This window comes from Pangasianodon hypophthalmus, chromosome 15 (assembly GCF_027358585.1).
Source record: "Pangasianodon hypophthalmus isolate fPanHyp1 chromosome 15, fPanHyp1.pri, whole genome shotgun sequence".
NCBI classification, from domain to species: Eukaryota; Metazoa; Chordata; class Actinopteri; order Siluriformes; family Pangasiidae; genus Pangasianodon; species Pangasianodon hypophthalmus.
The window spans coordinates 4546544-4565243 of record NC_069724.1 but is presented as its reverse complement, the minus strand read 5'-3'; the positions used below and the strand labels follow the sequence as shown (position 1 = coordinate 4565243).

The 18700-nt window shown below is 39.7% G+C and overlaps 1 protein-coding gene across 1 annotated transcript in view; it reads left to right on the top strand.

Annotated features, from left to right (window-relative positions):
• The window catches only part of tenm2b (teneurin transmembrane protein 2b), a 282971-nt gene that overhangs the window by 26372 nt on the left and 237899 nt on the right, over positions 1–18700 (top strand). The window contains exon 2 of the mRNA XM_034311334.2: positions 18134–18388. Within this exon, the coding sequence (XP_034167225.2) occupies positions 18187–18388 (202 nt within the window). The 5' untranslated portion in view covers positions 18134–18186. The remainder of the gene's footprint in view (positions 1–18133; positions 18389–18700) is intronic.

Sequence of the window (18700 nt, the reverse complement as noted above, 5' to 3'; positions counted from 1 at the left end):
AGTGGATGAGATTGGTTAAGAATGTCTGCGGTAGTGGGTGAGATTGGCCAAGAGTGTCTGCGATAGTGGGTTAGATTGGCCAAGAGTGTCTGCGGTAGTGGGTGAGATTGGTCAAGAGTGTCTGCGGTAGTGGGTGAGATTGGTCAAGAGTGTCTGTGGTAGTGGGTTAGATTGGTCAAGAGTGTCTGCGGTAGTGGGTGAGATTAGTCAAGAGTGTCTGTGGTAGTGGGTTAGATTGGTCAAGAGTGTCTGCGGTAGTGGGTGAGATTGGTCAAGAGTGTCTGCGGTAGTGGGTGAGATTGGCCAAGAGTGTCTGCGGTAGTGGGTAAGATTGGTCAAGAGTGTCTGCAGTAGTGGGTTAGATTGGTCAAGAGTGTCTGCGGTAATGGATGAGATTAGTCAGGAGTGTCTGCGGGATTGGTGGGATTGTTTAAGAGTGTCTGTGGTAGTGGGTGAGATTGGTCAAGAGTGTCTAACCTGTATTTGTTTGAATTTTAAAATTTCAAAACAGGTAGCAGCTGTCAAAATCAATGACTTCACCTTTAATTGTCTGGTGTTTATTATTAAGAACTGACTGGAAAAAACAGTAAGTATAGGTATATAAAGATGGATTAAAAGATTAAAAACTGTCTAGAAAAAGTGCACCATGTTTTAACTGTCATTTTTATGTTATTAATTTATCTTTGTGCAAATGGGAACAGATGTGTGTTAATTATGTGTGTATGGTCTACTGCTTGTCCCAGTAGCTGAAAGGAAACAGTTCTAAAGAAGGTAGTGTTGAAGCTCTTCCCTGTGTGCCACTGCATTTTGTGACTCATATCAGTGCAGATGAGTGAGTTAAAGTGGATTGATGTTATTATAAGTGAGTCTGGAGGTGTGCACAATTGGGAATTGTAGTGTAATTAAAAACTTGCTTTATAAAAATATTTGGTGAAGGATATGAACAAATTTTTACTTCAGTGTGAGTTATATATCCAAAGGGCTTCAATAAACCTGTTTGGGTTTGAAAAGTGTAATGATTAACCAACTTTGATGATTCAATTTTGTATTTCAATATTAGCTTACTTATTCTGCACCTTTAGCATCACATTTGTGGATGGATAAATTGAGAATCAAAAAAAATTTTACTGTGATGACTCAGAATCAGGAAGTATGAGAAACCAGTATATAAATGCACAAAGGTTTTTAATAAGAAACATATATTAATGAAAGAACTTGATACTCACACACAGAATAACTAGGTGGCAAGAAACAAAATCATGTCAGGACAGACACAGAAATATATACACATTATGATTAACTCAAAACAACAATCAGTTAGATGATGCAGGACACAACGTGTGTAAACTCTGCATGGTCCTTATTACGACAAATGTGATATAGGTAGGTAGTGTTACATGAGGATAATCCGGATTCACAGTTAGAGAAAACAAAGGTAAAAGAAAAAAAAACAGAAAACAAGGCTCAGAACCAACTGATACAGAAATGCACAATAAGACAATGGGACAACAAAACCTCAGGATATACGCAGACAAAATATATACGGGCACAATCAGGTAACAGACCAATGACAGGACAGGGGCGGAGTCAGGTCTAGAGCACAAACAAAAGCGCATGGTAATGTAAACAAAAGCATATAACATAAACCCAAAACAAAATGTCTGAGAGGTGGAATTCATGAGCGAGGACACTGATAACAAACAAAACAAATGAAAATCAGTGAACTAACAGGGGAAGAGAAAACAAAAGCAAGACAATAACAAAAGCACATGGAGAACTAACGACAAAAGTGCTGTCGCGAAAGTGCTGTCGTCGCACTGGGAAACATGATGTGGGTCAAGAGGTGGACATTTACTCTGGAGTTTCCAGAGGACTCAGTACTTTCAATCTCAGTGCTGGATTATGCTGGATTATAACATTTTAAAGGAAAGTTAAATCATCTATAACAAATTCATTTCTGTTGAATTAATGAAATAATGTTAACTTAAATTAGTAAGTGGAAGGACAGTTTTTTTGTAAGTCGCTCTGGATTTGTAAGTCGCTCCTTTTTTGTAAGTCACTCTGGATAAGGGTGTCTGCCAAATGCCATAAATGTAAATGTAAATGATAATGGAATTTTGTTCATTTGCTGCATTCCTGTACCATCCCTTTTTTCATTGCTCAAACTGCACCACTCCAGCTACCAAGAGCAGACAAGTAATGGTGATTGTGAGTGTGTGGTGTTTATGTCAATGTAGTGCATGGCCAAGGCCTTCCTCATGTCCCTCATGTCTGTGCGGCATTAAAAAGCAATCCGTGGGGATGTGTTTGTGTGGCCTGGATTATCTGTCTGGTGTAAAGTGCTTGGAGAGGACTCCCTGCTGCTCGCTTGCTGCTGACGCTCATCCTTAGCGGCTTCTCAGATTTCCTGATCCAATGCAAAAATTAGTTGTAACTGTGAGCGTAGGTGACTTTAGTAAATTTTAATACAAACAAAGTAATAGAAGAGCTACAGCTGCTAACTCTGTCCTACCTATAACTCTTGCTAATTTAAGTTGCATTTGTTGCTGTGGTCAGCTAAGTTGGTACATTTACATTCAGTGACCACCACAAAACTCTGTAAAAGGTAAAGTTTACAGAGAGCTGAAAAAAAAGAAGACTAAATGGTGAAAGACTGCCTCCCACATGTGATATGTGCTAAATCTTCCAATAATGCAGCTCAGCCACTGCGGCGCATCAGCTACCATAGACCATAGTGCAAACTAAGGCTTTCTTCTTTTATAGGATGCCAATTTTTTCCTAATTGAAAAGCTAGTTTTATTTTACTTTATGGATCTATGGATTTGTTTTAGATTGCTTTCTTTCTAGTCATTAATAGAAAACAGTCACAAAACTATTATACAGAATTCTTACATTTGTATGTGTAATTGAAATAAATAAGCGATTTCAACTTGACAGTGAAATCCAAATATAAATTTGCAGTAAATCATTGACAGTTCCATGATTTGAAGCCGAGGCTCACGTTAGTGAGACTCCTTACACGTAGATTTACACAAACTCAAAAGCTCTTGCAGGATATGAACATTTCCTACATATGGAAGCAGAAAACTGATCTGAGCTCAGGTGAGATGATGTTGGCTGACCTAATTTCTTTCTTGTTGATTGTGTTACTCCATCTGGGGATGTCAAGCTTTGTTTTTTTGACATCTGTTATGGAGTGGCATCAAACAGCTGAATTGCAATCAGGGGTCTTAACCAAAGCAGCAGAATAAAATAAAACTCAGATCAAACAGGTTCTATTCTTTCAGTTTCTGAGGAGTGATGAGCATTGGGCTTCTCAAATACTTGCGTACCCTCATAGTCATGAAATCTGTTTTGATTATCTCCAAACAATGTCAAGTCTTAACAAAGCATTTAATTGTTTTTACGAGCGTGTTCTTCATGGCGTTGGACTGTTTTGTTCTTCTTTCCTTTTCAGCTCTTTCTGCCAGTGAAAATATTAACCAGAGGATTCTTTAATTAGCTCTTTCGTCTCTGACCTTGGCTTGTTCTCTCAGCCTCGAATCTGACACAAACCACAAGAGGTTTTTCTTTCCAACTCACAATGGCACACGGTGACAAATTGGCACTAATCGCTATCTGATAATTAACATTCCTTGAGATTTGAAAGCAAGGCCTGGCTCAGCAGAAAGGTCACAGTGAGCACTAGAGCTACGTAGACGTGGTACTTATAGAGAGTTTAGCATTATACTTATTGGCCACATAGAAACACCACACAAATACTGGATAGAACCCTTTTTGCTCACAGAACAGCCTCAGTTACTTGTGCTCTGGGTTGCGTAAGGTGCTGGAAGCATTCCTTTGAGATTCTGGTCCATGTTGACATGATTGTGTCTCACAATTGCTGCAGATTAGTCAGCCGCACATTCACGTTCAGGCTATTGGATTTAGATTTTCTTACGACTTGTGCTTTGTGACAAGATGCATCATCACTTTGGAAGTAGCCATTATAAGATGGGTAAATTGTGGCCATAAAGGGAAGCAAGTGGTCAGCAACAATGCTCAGATAGGCTGTGGCATTCAAACGATGCAAGACTGTGTGGCAAGAAAATATCCCCCACACCATTACACCACCACCAGCAGCCTGAACTGTTGTTACAAGGCAGGTTGGATCTATGGATTCATACTCTTAACACTATTCTGACCCTACCATCAGCAGAATTCAAGATTCATCAGAACAAGCCACGTTTTTCGTTCTATGCCCAGTTTTGGTGAGCCTGTGCTGTCTGAGGCCTCAGTTTCCTGCTCTTGGGTGACAGGAGTGCAACCTGATGTTGTCTTCTGCTGTTGTAGCATGTCCACCTTAGGGTTTGACATGTCGTGCATTCTGAGATGCTTTTCTGCTCACCACAGTTGTAAAGAGTGGTTATTTGAGTTACCGTGGCCTTCCTGTTAGCTCTAAACAACCTGACCATTCTCTTCTGACTTCTTTCATCAACAGCTAAATGGCAGAAGTACCCCTCACTGGATGTTTTTTGTTTTCTGCACCGTTCTGACTAAACTTTAGAGACTGCCATGTGTGAGAATCTGAAATATTCAAACTAGCCTGTCTGACACCAGCAACCATGCCACGGTCACTATGATTAACACTTTTTCCTATTCTGATGTTTGCGAATGTTAACTGAAGCTCTTGACCTGTGCCTGCGTAATTTTACGCATTGTGCTGCTGCCACATGATTGGCTGATTGGATAATTGCATGAATGTTCAGATGTACAGGCACTCCTATTAAAGTGGTTGAGGAGTATATATACTTTAACCAGGGCAGAGTATTCTGTCTGCACAGGGTTACTATTCTTCAGAGCTGCACTTGTAATTTAGCTGATTAAGGGCATTAAGGCCAATAAGGAATTCTGGAAGTCCTTAAATAGCCCTGTTGCTCAATGGTTGGAACATTGTCTGCACAATTAGCTGTCCAAAACCAATTTACTTATATCCTGCTGGCATAAAGAATGCAAGTACTTCTGTTTTCTTTTCAGGCATTGTTTTTTCCCCAGTATGATGAATAAAACATTAGTGAAACAGTGAAAGGATGATGTTACACGTTATTCATTAACAATTAGGAATTATTTGGGGCAGCATGGTGGTATAGCTTTGCCATCTCACAGCTTCAGGGTCTCCAGTTTGAGCCTGAGCTTGGGTTACTGTGTGTATGGAGTTTCACATGTTTTTCTCATGCCTGTTCGGGTTTCTTCCAAATCGGTTCTCCGGTTTCCTCACACTTCCCAAAAACATGTCAGTAGGGGGACTAGCTATGTTAAATTACTCCTTGGTGTGAATGTATGTGTGTATGGTTCACTGTGATGGTCTCACACCCTGGATGATTCCTGGAATAGGCTCTGGATCCACCTTGACCTTGACCAGGATAAAAGCACCTACTGCAGATGAAAGAATGAATGAATAGGAATAATTTCCAAGATTGTGAGCTTATCTACACACTCAGGCCTCATTCATCACTACCATTACAATACATCTAATATGTGAACTGAAACTCAATACAAAATGTATGCCTGAAGTTTTTGGGTTGCTCATATAGTTGTGGATGGATTCCAAAAAAAGGATCAAAACCTGTGGCCTAAAGTTTTCACCTGATGTAGGGTTTATCAAAAAAAAAAAAAAAACCTGGGAAAAAGTGAGAAGCACTGACTGAGCAGGTATAACATAATCGAGCACTAAAATGTGCATTTTGTTATTCCAATTTTGGAATTTGAACATCGTTTAAATGTTAATTGCGGGGGTAGAAATGGTTTGATTAAATTTTATAGCTCAATATTTGGTCCTCAGTAAACTCATATTTAATTTAAACAGATTATTGGTCATTATCTGTTATTTCTGTGTGGACTCAGGTGATTGGTCAGGAGCAGGCTATCCACTGAAAATGACCCCAGGACCCCCCCAACACCCACCGGGACTAATAAAAACCCTTCCTAACGTCTCACACTATCGTGTAGTGCACTTTGTATGCAGTTCTTGTGATGCTTGGTACTTGGAGGAAGGATAAAAGTGTGTAAAAACTATGTTCTTTATTAATAAGGACAATCCAGGAATTGCGATCATGAAACATAAAAATGGGGTCCAAGTACAGGCAGACAGTGTAATCACAGGCATATCTATAATCACGGATGATAACATATGCACGGGTTTAAACACGAAAAACAGAACTCAGAATATAAACTAGAAAACACAAGAAACAAGGCTCCTGAGTTAACAAGACGAATAGCATGATAAGACATCACAGCAAGACATTGAAACGATGGGGTATAAATAGACAAACTAAACAAGGGCTTTACCCAAAATACCTGGACGCAACCGGGTAAACCGCCAATGACAGGACAGGGTAGAGACAGGTCCAAAATCAAAACAAAACTAAAGCCCATGGAGTGAGTGTAGCACCATGGTCGTGAAGAAACGATATTTCCTTCCAGTTATGTAGCGGAATGACAATAAAAACTCACTTGACTTAACTAAAGTTCTCTGCAAGGCTAGGGGTAAGTCTGGCTGTGTGTCTGTGGAGGAAATTAGAGGGATAACCAGGTTGAAAGACCCATCAATATCCAGTACTATACATAGAGAAGAGGGAGAAGGAATACTTTATTCATAGTAATTTTAAGAAATATGGTGAGAAATACATTATTTCCACAATGGGACGAGGGCAAATAATGAGCTTCCATGAGAGGTGGAGATCCTCTAAGAGCTCGAATTGAAGCACTGTGCGGTCTGCATTCTAATTTTATGGCACTTAGGAGTAAAGAGTGGGGGCCTCTCCAGCCACTCGTGCAGCCTGCTGGCAATGGAATATAATGTGTTTGGAGAGGTAGCCCATTATCCTGGCATTGGGGGGAAGGAGCTGAAGTGGCCTATGAAACGGCCCTTTAGACAGGTGTGTGTGTGTGTGTGTGTGTGTGTGTGTGCGTGTAACTGAGTGACACTTTCCAGTACTAGCTCTGTCTTCATTAGTAGCGCTCCTCGAAACAGGCTCTCTTGCTTAGCTGAGAGGAAGCAAACCTGAGCAAACACCCACAAGGGCTCTCACTCACACTACTATATCATTCAGCTTTTCTTCTATTCCAATTTTGTCTGATTGTCCCTCCATTATTCACATTTTCTGTCAAAAATATGTTTTTTAGTTGGTGATAAGGTTTTTTTTCTTGGAATAAATTTACTTCACTTAAAATCTCAATCTAATTAGCCATAAATAGTTCCTTCATACTTTTAGTGTAAGATTACTACTAATTAGTCATAAAGACATTTTACCAAGGGGGCCAATAATTCTGGAGCTGACTCTAATAATATTGTGTCAAAGGGTGGTACAGTGATGTAACAGATAGTGACAGCTCCAGGGTCCAGGGCTTGATCCTGACCTCAAGTAACTCGCTGTGTGGTGTTTTGTTTGTTCTTGTGTACGTTTGGGTTTCCCTTCAAGTCCTCCATCCTCTGCAAATCATACCACTAGGTAGAGTGGCTACTGAACAAGTTCCCCTACCACATCACACTTCACCTTGTGTATTCAGCTATTTTTCAGAAGATTCTTGTGCAAATAAAGAAGAAGAAGAAAAAAATGCTGACGAACAGCTCTCTTGGGCTCAATGCTGTGATAATTTTTTTAGTTCAATTCTGACATTTTCATCTAAATGGACTGTTTCAATTAGATCATTGAGAACATAACCTACATCTCCACCTAGTATGTTTTGCAGAATTGGCTAAATGCCACCTTGATGTAATTTCTGATCCCTCGCAGCTCTACTTGAAACGTCTTTCTTTTTACTGTTATGCAGAAGTGATCGTGTAAGAAACGTACCAAACAGGATTAATTGGTGAACTTGTGCAGTTCTTTATAAAGAGTAGAAACACTTGTATGTTCTATAGGAGTGTTCTTCCCTTACTCCCTATCTGACCAGTATACAGAAGGAAATAAAGTATTTATTTACCATTGGGTGTGTACTGTATACAATTTAAGTATAACAAGAGTCAAAATGATCTAAAAACCCAAAAATGACAAGTCATAAACGAGATCAAGAATAGGCAGATGGTCATACACAATAATCTGTATCTGAGTCTTTAGTGATCCAATCATCCGCATCTGTATTCAGATTTAAAACCAAACTGGTTATGGCCCAAACCAGAAGGTTTTTTCTCCATTTTTTTCCACAATTTGGTCACCTGCCAATTCCCCTCCACCAGCCAGCTCTATCCTATCATACGACTGCTACCAACCACAGAAGGTGAAGACTAACAAAAAGGAAAGCACTATCTGCCCTTTTCCACATGCATGAGCTCACAGAAGACCATGACTGGCTAGTGTTGCTGTGATTGACAGGAGAGAGAGAGTGTGCCTTTCTCTCCCATGTCTCTCAATTATGCTCCCTTGGCTCCTGGCCATGGATGGCTGTGGCATCACTTGGATTCAAACTTGTGATCTCCTGACATTTGTTTTTATGAACCTTACCACTATGGCCCTGGAACCCAGAGGGAGAACTGTTAGTGTCAACATAGTGTGTAAATTCTGGCTCTGACAGTTCCTCAACTTCAGCGACAATTTTTTTTTTACATCTATCTTGCATCTATCCATTATTTTTGTTGTACCTACTTAGAAACTTTCTAACAAATATAGTTGGTTCTATTTCCCAAAATATCAACAAACTAGTAGCCTAATTTAAACCACTGTGACCCTGACCTGGCAGCTACTAAGGATGACTGAATGAATGCTGTAAATGCAATGCATGTTAATAAACGTCTCTGTTTGTCCCTTGAGCTTCATGCCCTTAAATAGAAAACAGTAGTGCTATTCTTGTCTGAATTTGTATCCATTTAAAACATTATATCTGTACATTCCGAGTAATGAGTTATCATATAGAAATCCAGAAGTTTCATTCCAACCAATAGGTAACCAGGGGCAGGGGCAAGGCATGTGGCAATCGGTGGTCATTCACTGAGGAACCAGAACAAGGCACCTAGCAAAGAACTGGACCTGAAGACAAGACATGCCTACCCCTACACCAAGAACGCACAGCGAACAGCCAAAAATGCAGTGAAGGTCATTACTAATGTCACACTACGCGAATAAAACACTCTATAATTTCCATTCTCTATAATTCCCCCGCCTCTACTTACCTGTACCCCCCGAGTATCAGGTTTGTTATACTCAATCATTGAATGTTGGTGACTAAGAAACGTAACTGTCAGTTGTATTGTTTTTAATTTTAGAAACTTGACTTGAGGTAATTGAGTAATTAAAATCGCCATGATGCCCTTCTACCATTTACAAAGCTGTCAACTAGGTCCTGCCAATTTTGGCTCTGTGCCATTTTCTCTCTAGTTGTGAAGAATTTGAACTTTAAAAGACAAATAAGGTTTAATGAGCCAAGAGAGAAAGAAATATCACAAGGGTGCCCTCATGCCTGTGTTACCTTCTGGCTCCCTGTTTTATTTATGCTGTCATAGCTAGACCTGCAGAAGTCCCCACATGCACTCTGATCACAATGTACACATTTTTAAACCACTGTATGTTAAGAGCATATCTAATAATCTGTTCCCTCCTTCTCACTGCTGAGCTGTATTTGTACTCCAGCATGTGTCTGATGTGATGCCGCTGCCAGATCCCGACACTTCTAATGATGTGGCTCGTCTCGCCCTCTGGACTTGCCTGATTCATCCTTATGTGCTGCTTCTGCTTGGAGCATCTGAACTTATGACTCACCTTCTTCTGCTGCTGTGGATGGTCCCACATGAATACTCTAAGGTTTTATACTTCCCAAAAAGAGTTTATGCCCAAATCCTACCCTTACTTCAGTGGATAATCTTATCTAGATACTGTACATTTATACCTAAGAACTGCAGCTGTAATTGAGAAGACTGTCTTGTGCTTGCCTCAGGACTTCACAATCTGGCCAAACTGAACATCCTTCCAATACACTAAGTATTAGTTAAATTCACAGTGTACAATTGTTGAAGAGTAATGATTTATCATCCCACTATCCAGTGTCACCCAGAAGAAATGGGTTCCCTTTGGAGTCTGGTTCCTCTGAAAGTTTCTTCCTCATGTCGTTTCAGGAAGTTTTTCTTTGCCACTGTTGCCTCGATTGCTCATTAGAGATAAAAAAATATACAGTTCTGTAAATCGGCCAAAGCATAAGAGTGGCTGGTTAAGCATATCAGAGCTAGTTGACTATGCTAGAAAAAGTAGCGTAATATAATTGGGGAACCTGGAGGATATTAAGGGATACAGTAGCCAGACGGAAAGGCCTTGCAGTCACAGTCATGTTTTTTCCCTTCAGCTCAGGAGACTGAACACATTCTTGCCTCAGGAGTGGAGGAAAAGGTGAACTCTGCTGTGGTTTCTCCGGAGATGTTCTACACTTCAGCTAGTCTTCACTCTGTCTTCACTCTGAATTACAGAAACCCCAGTGTGCTGCACCACATTGTAACTTCAGAATCTGGCAGAAAAATCCCCTTCACATCCTTCATACATGAGGAGGAGGAGGACTTGACATTTCTACTTTACCACCTATTTGTGGAATCAGAAATAGACATCTCCAGAACGTTCTTTGAGGAGTGATCCATGTGTGGAGAGAAAGAGTAAAAAGAAGAAGGAAAAAAATGGCTGCAAAAAAACCCCAGCTCTCTTTGGCTCAGTGCTGTGATAATTTGTTAGTTCACTTCTGACATTTTCAGCTAAAAGGACTGTTTCAATTAGATCATTGTGAACGCAACCTACGTCTCCACCTAGCATGTTTTGCCAGAATCAATTAACTAAATGCTGCCTTGATTTAATTTTCGAGCTCTCGCAGCCCTTGAAATCTTTCTTTTTTCTGCTACAGTGAAGTGATTTGATTTGAATGTACCAGACAGGTTAACCTGCGCAGTGCTATTTAACGTGTCCTAGAAACACTTGTAAGTTCTAGAGAGGTGTTGAAGCACCATCACCCTTACTCACTGCTTACTGAATTACTGCTGTAGTGTGTTAAAGGTGTGACTCTGTTAGCATAGATCTGTTCCTCTGGTTCTTATCCATAACTGCCAATTGCCTTCAACAGGGAACTCACTATTATGCTCCATTTGTGATCTACTAAAAACCTCCCCCTTGTGTTTTTCCCAGTCCTCAGAGTTTAAAAGCCACTCCGCTCACTTGTCCTCTACACTTCTTTCTACACTACATCACTGCAAGTGAAGGCTCTACTTTCTCTGGTTCTCCTACTCTGCTCCCTATTTTGTTCTTTACCTGGCTAAACCATGGTCCATTTATTGTCAGCCGGCTGCTGTTCAGTGACAGCACAGCTCATGCTGTGGACTTTTGAGTCGTGCTCTGCACTGCCCGAGGTGGATTTTAGGGGATTAATTTTAATGGAGCCCCATGACAGAACCTTCCTCAGTTTGCCAGGAAGAGACTGCTCAGCTTGATTATCACTTATTGATACTGAGAGCAAGTCTCTGTTTCATTCTTGCCTGAGTGGCCATGCTTTTCACCACTACTATCTCTCTGTCAGCAAACATGACCTGTCGGGGATTCCTTTCCAACTTTTTGGTTCTGCAGTACCTAAGAAATATGGCATGGATATGCCATCTGTGTAAGAACCACATTTTCTCCCCAGTTTCCTCACCTACCAGTTCCCACCCACCAGCCAGCTCTCCCCTATCACACAACAGCTATGAACTGGGGAGTGTGAAGGCTAACACATGCATTGTCTAAGCCAGCCAACCATGTCCCTTCGAACTGTGTCTCAGAGCAGCATATCACATGCAGAGGTAAGTGCTATCTGCCCTCTTCCACATACATGAGCTCACCAACACTCATGATTGGTTAGTGTAACTGTGACTGACAGTGGAGAGAGTATATCATCCATTCCACGCAGACAGCATGGCTAGCTTTGCTTCTTTGGCTCCTGGCCATGAATGGCTATGGCATCGTTGGGATTCAAACTCACAATCTTTCGACGAACGAGCAAATACTTTTAGATTCTGCCACTCAGGAGCCTTAATAGGCACATTTGACCGTGTAGGCCTGCTGACTCCTCTGACCTAATGCTGTATACGTCTGATATTACTGTTGTTAACCACTTCTCCCTAGTTCTGCAGTGTTTCCCACAGGTCTGAGTTGAGGGGTGGGTATTTTTGCATGATTAATACTTTTAGATTACAATGTAATTTGAATTAAATAGCAACCCTCTTAATGTAAGAAGCTTTACTCGGTTTGTCAAATATTTCTGTATTGTCCTTTGCTTTCTGTTAGGTCATTACTGCCATTATGTCTTCTTCCTCCTTCTCTTTTCTAGCTTCTATCCCCTAACCCCTAAACTGATAACTAAAGTCTGAAAAATCTGCCATGATTTTTTTTTTTTTTTGCCGTGAACGTGTCATTTTTCCTATCATGAGATGGCTTGGTTGCTATTAGCAAGTTTGAAATGCCGCGTCTTATTCATTTCAATGGAGAACTTGTTGGAATGTTGGATCCATGCAGTGCATGATGAAAGGCAGCACAGCAAAATGTGCCCCAAAGTGTTCAGCACTCTAAGTTTCAGCGCTTGGAACCCAACTTTTTGCATGTGAGTCCATCTGCCACATTGCTTTTTTGTTTAATCAGGGAAGTGTAGACATTGCATGACCAGAAAGAATTTTAATTCGCTTCAAAACATCATATGATGGAGTGATCAAGCTGGTCAGCCAAAAGGCCAGCTGTCCACAATTTATTCTTACATCAATGTAGGATGCAATTACCATTAGGATGCAGATTAAATGATCAATGATTTTGTGAGGAGTTTGGAAAGAATCAATGATTTTGTGAGGTGTTTGGAAAGTGGAGAAATGTCACAGATCAGTAATACTATATGCATACATGAGTGTTAAGCGGAGAGACACGGGGCAGCAGTGATACAATTTGCAGGTGGTTTTGGATAAGTATGAACCAATTCTTAGACCTTGATATCGATGCTGTATCAAAATATAGAAATAAATGTGACAGCCACCTTACAGCATTATGGCATAAATAAAACGTTGCATTTGAAGGGAACACATTAAGAGTACTGAACAGTTGACAAGCACCCACTGGCTGGATTTCAGGGTTTTTTTTCCCAATGCATGTGACCACAATAACATGAATTATTGATGACAAATGATGTGTTTAGTAAGTGTAAATTAGTACTTACACTTGCTAGAGAATGTTGATTAGGGCTATGGTGTTTCAAATACATTATTGGGGTCTGATGGTCTGACATACAAATACTGTTAGTTGAAACTATTCAGAAAAGTACAAGCAACCCAGACAAAGCCCGTGGTGCCAGTGCTTTAACCTTAGTGGAAATGGAGAGAAACAAACAACAAAACTCATGTCCTGCACTATTTGCAAGATCTCTAATGCTGCTCTATCTGATATTACATGTTGTAATATCATTATATGTTGTAAAGTCATTATTTTATACCCTATGTAGTGAGCAGACACAGTGAATAGGAAGCCATTTTGTATTCTGGACATTTTTTTTTTATTAGTATTATTATTATTATTTTGTCACTCACTATACTGTTAAAGAAGTTTGCTGAGCCATATCATCCATTAGAAAAACAGCTCTAGTTTCATTTTTGGCATCCACATCAGATTATTTGCTGTTACAGATTGTCAGGTTGTCCCACATGTTTTGTATTATGCCATCACTCTAGACTGTTATCATCACTCATGAGTCCTCATGCTATAACGCATTGCTTAACTCTAAGAGTTTCCGGTTTGAGGCATTGACAAATATTAGATTTTAGCCCTTTCATTTAATATCATGACAAATTCTGTGTTGTTTTGATATGGGTCACTTAGAAAAAAAAAACAACAAATGTGAAATTACATTTTGATACCGTAATGTCCACTATAGTGTTATCTGACGGAAAAGTGTTGTTAAATTGACGCTTGATCTTTTTCACTTCTTTCAAACCAGTGCTCACTGTGAGTACCAGATTAACATTTGGCAGCAGTTTGAAAAGGGGGGAAAAAAGTTTTCCCTGGACTAGATGCCAATGCAGGTTGAATTTGTGAAACAAGTTTATGATTTTCTGTGCAATACTTTGTATAATTCATGGTCAATCTAGACTAAGGCCATACTGTCATAGCTAACCACAGATGTGGATCCAATTAGCACGTTTTTCCAAAGCCTGAATGGTTTACATAATTAGCATGCACCATACATGTTCCATGTATTTATACAACATGAATACAAATTGGGATCAGTGAACACCACTCAAAGGCCTTGCCCTTATCTAAACGTGTTTAAAGCCTCAATGAGAGTATTGACTAGCCAGCACATGATAGGTGTTCACTCAATGTATGTTACAGTGCTGCTTTTTAGAGGCGCTTGTGCATCGATTTGCCACTAAATATCATACAATTGGCTCTTTAGTGTCTGAATAGTGCTGATTGAGTGTTTAAATAAACTGAGACATCTGTGTCCTAAGCAAGCACTTAAAGCATTGCAAAGCTATTTCCAGCTCTGTGTACATGGCAACCTCTACAGCATCACACACATCCCTGTGCTTTATTAGACATTTTGCCTTGTAGCTGCTGTGCAGCTTTTGTGTCATTACAAAGCTCAGTTCTTCAGACCAAGCCTAATTCAGAAGATTTATTGTTTTATAGATAATGAGTCAAAATCTCGCTCAATTAAAAGTATAAAACGTACTCAAGTGTGAAATAGTAAAAAGTAAATGTTTTTAACTGATGAAATTACATTAATGTTGTGTTTTCATGTGAAAACTAACTTTTCAAACTGTTGATAGCAATTTAGCCCAAGACGTTTGCTGCTCATATGTATGACTAACATTACATAGTTTGCTAATGAATTAATGAGAAGTAAAATATCCTATAAACCACAGAAACTTATCATTAGCTGCAATCTGACTTGCTGCCTAGCCAATTACATGAATCACTGCTAGTCTGACTTGGCATAGCAAAGAAAACAGGCTAACTTAGTTAAATATAATGTTAGCAATGTTAGCAAGTTAGAGAAACTTGCTTCAACATGCTTTTTCAAATTAGCTGGAGTTTATGCTTTTATTTTATAGGAGTCTTTGCTTACTCCAGTATGTTACTAAGGTAGGGCCAGGGGCACTTATCCTCAAGTTCAAAACTGCAGTCTGGTGGCTTATGCATAATCAAGTATAGTAACAAAGTACAATTCCAAAGTATTTTCCATCCCTGATAATAACAATAGCGAGTTTCTATGGGAAGGGTTTCTATGTACCGAGCCAATGACAAACGGTCTGATGAGAGTCCCTGGTGATGACTCACCACCAAGTCACAGATGCAGAGTAGGAGGGTGTCAAAGAGGGTGGATGGCCATCTCTCTCTCTCTCTCTCTCTCTCTGCCTCTCTTTCGTGCATTCTCTCACTTTGCTCTCGGCGGGTGATAATAAGATGGCGAGTGTCTGTCTCCGCTCACCTCCCCCCTGCTGGTGCGCCTCAGCCTGGGCTTGATCTGCAGTCATCAGGTTCTGTTTGTGTATAGATGAGGTTGTTTAGGGTGTTTTGTGGTGTCTAATGATCCCTATAATTCATCTGTCTGACGCAAATAAAGCATTAGCTCTACGGGTCATCACCTATCTTTGTCTCAAGATGCCGGCTCAGTGTTTGGATAGTAGCGTTTGCCTTGGCAACAAGCATGATGATGTGGGAATACATTTAGCCTAGTTTTTTTTATTTTTGTTACCTTTTAATTTAGTAGATAGCAGATAGTTTTGAAACATTGCTAACTACACTATAATTACATAACCAAGCAAACTGAGTTCCACCTGTTCAGTCAGCACACACTTCAACCAAAGTCGTAAATATCCAATAGTCATTGTCTGAGCAAATGACCCTAAATTGGCCTTGAACACCCTACATTTTTAAAAATTCCAGATTCATTATATAATATTATCTATAATATTTACACATTTTATTATGTCAGTAACATACGTGTGTGTGATGTAAGTAACTAAAAGCCAGAGGAGTACTCCTTGCACTGACTTACCAGTGTAGTGGGAAGTGTTGTTATAGTTAAATAGACTACGCCGAGGTGGTGTGATACGGCGCCATGCGAAGCAGCCTGGTTTATACTTGATACATGATTTTGTGTACACATTCACAAGCAGCAGCAGTGCGAGTGCCATTATAGTTCACACACTCGCTGCATATCTTATGTACATCCGGAAGATTTAAAAGCGACAGTCACTAGATGACACGTCAGAGCCATATCATCCAGGTTCCAAGTCGAAATGTAAAATGTTTAGCTATTTTATACACATTAATGTTAAACACACTGATGAGGTCTGTCTCGCTTTAAAATTTTTCACTGTCGTCATGATTGTTGTCATGGGCTGGGTCTCTATTCGAAAACTCTGACCTTACATTCAAAAGTAGAAACAGAAAAGTAGTGTTAGTATTCAATAACAGTCTCGAATAGTGGATAAGTATGCGATTTGAGACAAACACTAGTTTGTTTAATGGAGTTAGATGGACGGGGAAATTTGTCCTGGGACGGGGAAATTTGCCTGAAATAGCACATATTAATTTTAACATGGCTTGTCTGAATGTGACTCCCAGTAACATTTCAGAATATTAGCACACAAAATCTGTCTTAATATTAGATATTTCTAATATTCAGCAGCAAAAAAACACAGTGGAAAACTACTCAAATAAATGTAACTTTAAGTAAGCAATTGTAACTGTTGTCTACATGACGAGACCCAGCCGAGCAAATTCAAAAGACTCTCAGTGAGAGTGTGACATAACATTTCAAAATATTAGCACACAAAATCTGTCTTAATATTAGATATTTCTAATATTCAGCAGTAAAAAAACCCATAGTGTTAAATTATTCAAATTAATCTACGAAAACTAAGGAAAACTACTCAAGTAGACGTTTATCTATATCTGACCTTATCTGAATGTTATTATACCGCATCACTGTTGAATTCTTGATTCTGATTGGTTGATTCATTTTCTAAACCAGTAGCTCTAACAGTACTGTCAGTTATAATTCAAGTCACAGCTTTATATTAATGTGCTCATTCTAATATGTTATCAATTTATAGGAACAACTTATACAGGGACCCTCAAAACTTGGGGCCCCAAGCAATTTCCTGCGTTGCCTGTCCTGTATCTACGCCTCTGTTCTGACCCACGCTATGAATATTGATTATTTTTGGAGTTTACGCACTTGCATCATGCCTCCTCGAACTTGTTGTGCATGTTACACAGTGATTGGAAAGGAGTTAGTTTTGGTTGATTTGACGGATTATTTGATTATTTTCCTAGAACAGCATGCCGTGTCATGTTTTCTTTTTTACTTAGAATTTCATTTCAGTCACTTCACCGCAGTCCTCAGTAGGGCTAAAACTAGACAGCTAATTTACAGCTTGACTATGTTGTTGAGAAAGTAGCTAAAGGTTAATGCTTAAAATATAGCCCAATAGTTTCCTAGGCTAAATATATAATTAGTAAAAAGCAGTGCTGCCTGTAAAATGAGTCTGATCTTTGAGCAGTAGGAACTGGTTGTCAGATCTGAAAAGCAGTTTTGGTGATGTATAGCCAAGAAATAATGTCGAGTGGGTAGCATAAAAGAGCTAAAATTACAGTAAGTAACAAAGGCCTCTGTGAAAGTTTAGCAGAATAAAAGATAACCGTTTGCTTTGGGAATTGAGTGAGGGAAAAGTTAAAGTTGACGAACATTTATGCACAAGTAAATGAATTAAATATTCCCAAAAGGTATTTCTACTTTGTTACTATACACCACTGTGAATAAGACACGTTATTGGCCGTGGTGGCCTCCTAGAGCCAGAAGGAAAAAAAAAAAACCTGCCTACATCATCACTTTGTTCATCACCAACCAATATGGTAAATTCAGACTGATCAACATTAGATGAATATCGATGTATACATCAGACAGCAATACAGTTTTTTGTTTTACAGTGTACAATTACAGAAGAATGGTTCAAACGGACGGACTGGGCCTTGCTCTGTAGCCTAATATCTGTAGTGTCCTGGGGAAAAAACTATATCTTGTAACTCTTGGAAATTCATTTTGGAGGTGAGAAAACAATTTGCACTCATGCTGCATTTTTTTCCTTCTCCATCCCCTTTTCCAGGTGATTAACAAAATCGACATTGCTCTCCTGTGAGCTGATTGGCTGCTGCTGGGATGGACATGAAGGAGAAGCGGCACCGCTCTCTGACCCGAGCCAGGTGCAGGAAAGAGCCGCACTACGCCACGTCCTCTATGGATGCAGACGAGTGTCACATGGACCCGCAGAAATGCTATAGCTCCAGTGAGACGATTAAAGCCTACGAGCAGGAATCACGGATGCACTACGGGCCCGAGACGGTAGAATACGTCAGGCAAGGTGAAACTCAGCACACTCCGTCATGCCGCTCAGTGATTTTCAATTTATTATTTTCTGCCCTCAGTCTAGACATAGGGAAAAAGATGCTTAACTCCTGCCTTCACTCTGACTAATAGAAACTCTAAAACAAATGGCATCGTGATTAGATTTGATCTCTGCGTAAGCCATTAATGCTTGTTTATGAATCCAGAAGTAATTGGATTTTCAGGCGCGATGAAATTTTCATTTGCAGCTATTCAGAAAATCTATTTTGATAACTTTATAACTTTAAGTAAGCAATTGTAACTGTTGTCTACATCACGAGACACAGCC